We start from the raw sequence: 5,709 nt of genomic DNA, 5'->3' as shown, positions 1-5,709 counted from the left end.
CAGTACTGGACCATCTACAACAGTAATATATATATATATATATATATATATATATACATTGCATATAAACATATACATGGGCATGCATATAAATATCCATATAGGCTACTTACACACCCATACATAATTTTTTGTTTGAATTTGAATACAGACAAAAAAATAAGGTATTTAGGCATACATCCCTTTAATTAACCTGCATTAACTTCCAATGTTATCTTTAACTCCAGCCTTCACCCTGACCCACATTAAAAAAAGAGTAGGTATAAGGATGCTGTTAATGCAAAGTTGAGTGCCTTACGGTTTAATAAATTCAGACCACCGTGTTTATGATCATTGGCAAGCTCTTTTAATCTGGTCAGGCTTACTGCTCCATAAAAAATGGAATACATTTTGTTCATGTTTTAGGTAATGACATGATAGATAAACTGAGGTATTACTAAAGAAATGATCACTGTTATCTTTCCATATAAAGTTAAATGAGTCATTCTCCAAACTTTAAAACAATTTCTATCAACTGGTTGAAGCTTTCCATCAAGGTTTTCATGTGTTCCATGTTTTTAGGTATATTTGCCTAACTAAGAAATCAATTTGGCAATCCGACCATTTTATTGGCAGATTACAACAAAGCTCAAAATGTGTGTCCTATAAAGATCCAACAGGTATATTTATCATAATTAGGTTTCAAACTGTAAACAACTGAAAAGTTATCTCATTTCTCAACTAATTCAGTAAGATAAGCAACACTTGGTTGAATTTGAAAATTGGCATCATCCGCACATTTAATCTTTTTATTCTAAACTATTTATTCTCAAACCATCCATCCATCCATTTGCTTCCTCTGATCCGGGGCCGGGTCGCGGGGGCAGCAGGCTTAGCAGGGAATTCCAGACATCTCTCTCCCCAGTGACGTTTTCCAGCTCTTCCAGGGGGACCCCGAGGCGTTCCCAGGTCAGATGAGATATATCCCTCCAGCGTGTTCTGGGTCTATCATGGGTCCTCTTACCAGTCCTCTAAAGGAAGGGGTCAAGGAGGAATCCTGATCAGATGCCTGAACCTCAGCTGGCCTCTTTCAACGCGAAGGAGCAGCGGCTCTACTCCGAGCCACCCTACGAAGGAAACTCATTTCGGCCGCTTGTATCTGCGATCTCATTCTGTCGGACACCACCCAAAGCTCATGACCATAGGTGAGGGTTGGAACGTAGATGGTCCGGTAGCCTACAACGCCCGCATGAAATGCTGACGCCACACCAAACCGCCTGTCCATCTCCCGCTCCATTCTACCCTCACATGTGAACAAGACCCAGAGATACTTGAACTCCCGCTTTTGGGGAAGTGGCTCACTCCCAACCCAGAGGGCGCAATCCGCCGTTTTTCCGGCAGAGAACCATTTTTAGAAATCTATTCACAAGACATTAAGCTAATATTTTAGCATCATTACATTTCAGTGTAATTGACATCCAATTCTTTAATCTAGTTGGATCCTTACACCTTACACATGAATCTTGTTGCAACAAAAGTGAGATTAAACCTTCCTGTTGAGTTTGTTGAATACTTTTTAATTATTTGGATTTTTAAAAACATTTTATTAAATGTTAACGGGTCAATTATTTATTATATAGGCCTACATTTTTATTTCCCAACATGAAGATCTAAATGCTGTTTTAGACCCTTCTCACACTAAATCATTCATTCCCAGGCCTACAGGTAGTATCATTTATACAAAGAGAGAGCATTCAAGATACTGGTTCTAATTTATGCAACTTCTACTCCGCTATATTTCTTCATATAAAGTCCACTATGTCTAAACTAACCTCTCCTCCAGGTTCCTAAAACCCCCCAAATTCCCAGAAACATATCGAGGACATGTCTTCAGGGACCTCCGGGCTCCTTCGTGGTATAGCTCCGGTCCTCACTACAAGCTGTTAATCTTTGGCGACAAAAGCTCTGCTTTTATTTTGAAAACGCAAGCTTCCGGCGTCATTTGAGCTAGCTCGGCTAGCGGCTCGCTTGACGTAACCGGGATGTCTCATCATGGCAGACTAACAGCCAGTCCTGAAAGTAAAAGCAGTTGCTGAACTCCTCGGAGCTCCATGGCTACCGTATGACTACAATATTCCCCCGCGGCGTCGTTAACGTGAGACAACAACCGGCTCACAGACAGGGCGGGAAGTGAGTTTGAAGCTGAAGGACTACTTTGTGCCGCTCTGTTGCTATAACTTCGCTCCGTCCAGCCGCCGCTCCGCCGCTGAGCCGCCGAGCCGCGGCCACACCGGACCACACCCTCCCTGCTTCCTCATAGTACTGCAGCGGGAGCGCGCAGCACGGCGCAGAATCTGTGGGAATAACGGCCACTCTCTTCCAGCTACGGTTACGGTTTCATTACCGTAGAAGCTCCCGAGACAAGTGAGTTAAATGTTCAACGACCGCCGACTGGTATGGATATGAGGAGCGAGTCCCCACAGGAGCTATGCGGGGCTACGCGGTCTCTGGTCCCGAGTTAAGACGCGGTGGAGGCGGTGGAGGGCGGACACACGGACGATGCATATGGAGGCGAAGCGACCGGAGCAACTACTGCTAGCGTCTAACCCAGGACTGTGTCTGAAGAAGAAGAGGTTGAAAGTGGACTGAAGGGGTTCGTGTTGTTGGAAAGTTTCCCTCTCGGTGGATGTTACTTCTTGTGGGGGGGACTCATGAGAGGATGGTGCTGGAGGGAAACACAAGTCTTCCCGCTGTCCACAAGAGCTGCCCGGGTGGTGCCCCGGTTAGAACCAGCATGAGTCCGCCAGGCCGGTCACACTCAGCGGGAACAAGGCGGACCAGATCTCGGTGCTGTTTCAGGCTACTTGCTCTGCTGCGGGTGGACACAAAATGAGATCCTATTGATTCTAGTCCCAACGAGACTGAACAGCCATTGAAGTTAGTAAATGTTGAGGTGATGTTTTTCTCGGCTAAAGTCCTAAAGAGACCCCAAGAAACGTCACAGGAATAGCACAGAGTCAGTTCAGCAGATGTAAATCCATCTTGTTTCAAACGATAAGGAGTTTTTAGACATCATTTCTATTAATCTCAATCTGCACTTTGCCTCTTTTAGAAGGCACCTCGGTGGCACTGCAGTTTGTGTGTGATTTTCTTTTTTTTAATTCAACAACCTGTGAATGATTCTGTCCCATGAAAACCTGGGACGACAATGAGAATATTGACTTTTTGGATTATGTTTGTTCAGGGCATTTAAATTAATTTGTCAAGATAAGAGCATATTACACTGATTACTCTGAAGTTGTAGGGATTTTGATTGACTGTGTTACATTGTAAAACATTACTAATAACCGAGGGCAGATAACTGGGAATATGCCAGATCATAGTTATAGATTGTTATTATAGTATACTAGTATAGTTAATTAATAATGGGGAATGTTATTCAGACATAAGTAAATGCAGTTATTGAGTTTCTACATGTTTACAGTGAGAATCCATGTCCTGTGTGTACAGTTGATGACCTATACTCTGAAGGAATTTAAGGAAGACTGTTTGGCCAGTTGTTATTTAAAAGAGTTTGTAAAAAGCAGGGAGGTGAGGCTTATCTTGGAAATGTCTTAAACAGTACAATGCAGTGTGCAGCAGCAGAGAACTATAAATAACTGAACCCCTCCAGAAGAGCAGTTTGACCCTCGCCCCACCCCCCCTCTCCTTCCACTCCCCTCCTTATTATGGCTAGTGGTGGCTCTGGCAAATCGGCTAGCGAGGGATCAACCAGCACACCCGGTGGCAGCCTGCAGCAGAGGAAGCGTCTCTCCTCCGTCTGTGACACATGTAAGGGCAAGATGCAGCTGGTGGCCGACCTCCTGCTGCTGTCCAGCGAGACCAGGCCGGTCATGACCTCTGAGGGCGTGGCGGTGGCGGAGACCTTCGACCAGTGCCGTGACACGGTCATCGCCAGGACCAAAGAGCTCTCCATTCTCACCCACGACATCCAGAGCCAGCTCAACATGGGCCGCTTCACGGAGGTGGGCGACCGTCTCCTGGAGATGGCCGATCTGGTGGTGTCTCTGACGGAGTGCTCGGCCCACGCCGCTTACCTGGCGGCCGTGGAGACCTCCGGCTCTCAGCCCTGCCTGCCGGGTCTGGTGGACCGCTACAAGGTGACCCGCTGCCGGCACGAAGTGGAGCAGAGCTGCGGCGTCCTCCGGGTCACGCCCCTGCTGGACCTCACCCCACAGCTCCTCCTCGAGCTCTCTCAGAACATCTCCACCAGCCTCAAGAATCTGACGGACATCTCCTCGCTAGCCAGCGAGCGGTCCAAGGACCGCTTTGCGAAAGAGCAGTTCAAACTGAGCGTCAAGAGCATGAGCACGAGCGGCACGGCCTTCCTGGCGTGCGTCAAAGAGGTGAAAACCCAGCCCAGCGAGCTGACCAGGAACCGCTGTGTTCTCTTTAGTGCGGCTCTGGTCCAGGCTGTCAGCGCCCTGGTCGGTTTCGCCACGGAACCTCAGTTCCTGGGGAGAGCTGCGAGTATCTCCACTGAAGGGAAGGGGGTACAGACTGCGGTGTTAGGGGGGGCCATGAGTGTGGTTTCAGCCTGCGTCCTCCTCACTCAGGGCCTCAGGGACGTCGCACAGCATCCCGAGAGCAGCTCCAAAATGGCAGACTACCGCGAGCGTCTGCGTAACTCGGCGTGCGCCGTGTCCGACGGCTGCACCCTGCTCACCCAGGCACTCAGAGAACGCTCCTCTCCAAGGACTCTGCCGCCAGTCAACTCTCATTCTGTGAATTAGTTTAGGAAGAGGCAGCATGTCCCCTCTGTCCTATTCTGACGTACCAAAGAGACTCACTTGGGTTATCCCTGTTCATCAGGTTTAGAGTCAGAGTAACATCAGTAGAAGGCTGTCGGTGGGTCTGTTCACGTGGCTGAAGTGTGTTTGAATGCAGAGGAGCGCTAACAAACGCTACAGGGTTTTGTGTCGCGCTGGCTGCGGCTCAAACCTTGTTCCAAACGGACCCCTGTTGAGCGCTCTGGGCCTGACGTGGCGGGCTCAGCTGTGACCACCCGCTCTCACCGACAGACGAGCAGCCTTCAAACCTGAAAAGTTTACCTCAGTTTTCAGCTTCGGTGAAAACAGCAGCCTCGATGATGGATGTAGCCTCACTGTGTGAACCCTATGGTTGGCTGACCTGCTCGATTACATGTGCTTTGTGAGATTGGAAAAGAGTGATCCGAGTGTCTCGATGCTTGTTTTTGTTTTTTTTCAACATGTGTGAATTCTTAATTGGTAAAAAGCTGCTGTGAGTGTGTGCCATAGGTTTTACACTATTTACCAGACTTCCCATAGTATTTTAAAGTGTTTTGATCATGCATGTATTGGAGTATTTATTTCAACTATTAAAAATGTTGTTTCCGATATGCTGTTGGTGGGTTAATGTGCTTTGAAAAGGCTTTGTCACTCCAATAACATCTCTAGTGGTGTCTGTCCAGAGTTCAGTTGTATCTGTACAGGTTCTCTGAGTTTTATTTCTTCCCCCTCAATACAATGGAGCTAAATGAACTTTGCTTGTGGTATTCATATTAATAAAAACACTTTCTAATAAGGCACACCGTACAAAAGGTTTTATTAAAGGCTTAATTAATGGTTCATAAAATAATGCTTGGTAGATGAATTATCAGCTGTTGATAAGAAAGGCCTGGTAGCCCTTTAGTTCATCAAGTAGACTGTT

At 47.0% G+C, this 5,709-nt stretch overlaps 1 protein-coding gene across 1 annotated transcript; it reads left to right on the top strand.

Annotated features, from left to right (window-relative positions):
- The first annotated feature begins 1,998 nt into the window (after positions 1 to 1,998).
- tlnrd1 (talin rod domain containing 1) lies at positions 1,999 to 5,396 on the top strand. The gene has a single exon (XM_074624738.1). It carries the CDS (start codon positions 3,708 to 3,710, stop codon positions 4,770 to 4,772), a length of 1,065 nt encoding a protein of 354 aa, XP_074480839.1. The 5' UTR covers positions 1,999 to 3,707; the 3' UTR covers positions 4,773 to 5,396.
- The last annotated feature ends 313 nt before the right edge of the window (positions 5,397 to 5,709 follow it).

The sequence above is a fragment of the Sebastes fasciatus genome, chromosome 2 (genome assembly GCF_043250625.1).
Source record: "Sebastes fasciatus isolate fSebFas1 chromosome 2, fSebFas1.pri, whole genome shotgun sequence".
Lineage (NCBI taxonomy): Eukaryota > Metazoa > Chordata > Actinopteri > Perciformes > Sebastidae > Sebastes > Sebastes fasciatus.
The sequence above is the reverse complement of the archived record's forward strand: the minus strand, read 5'-3'. Positions and strand labels throughout refer to the sequence as shown.

Coding starts and splice junctions, on each gene's coding strand:
- tlnrd1 (XM_074624738.1), top strand. CDS start 3,708: ATGGCTAGTGGTGGCTCTGGCAAATCGGCTAGCGAGGGATCAACCAGC.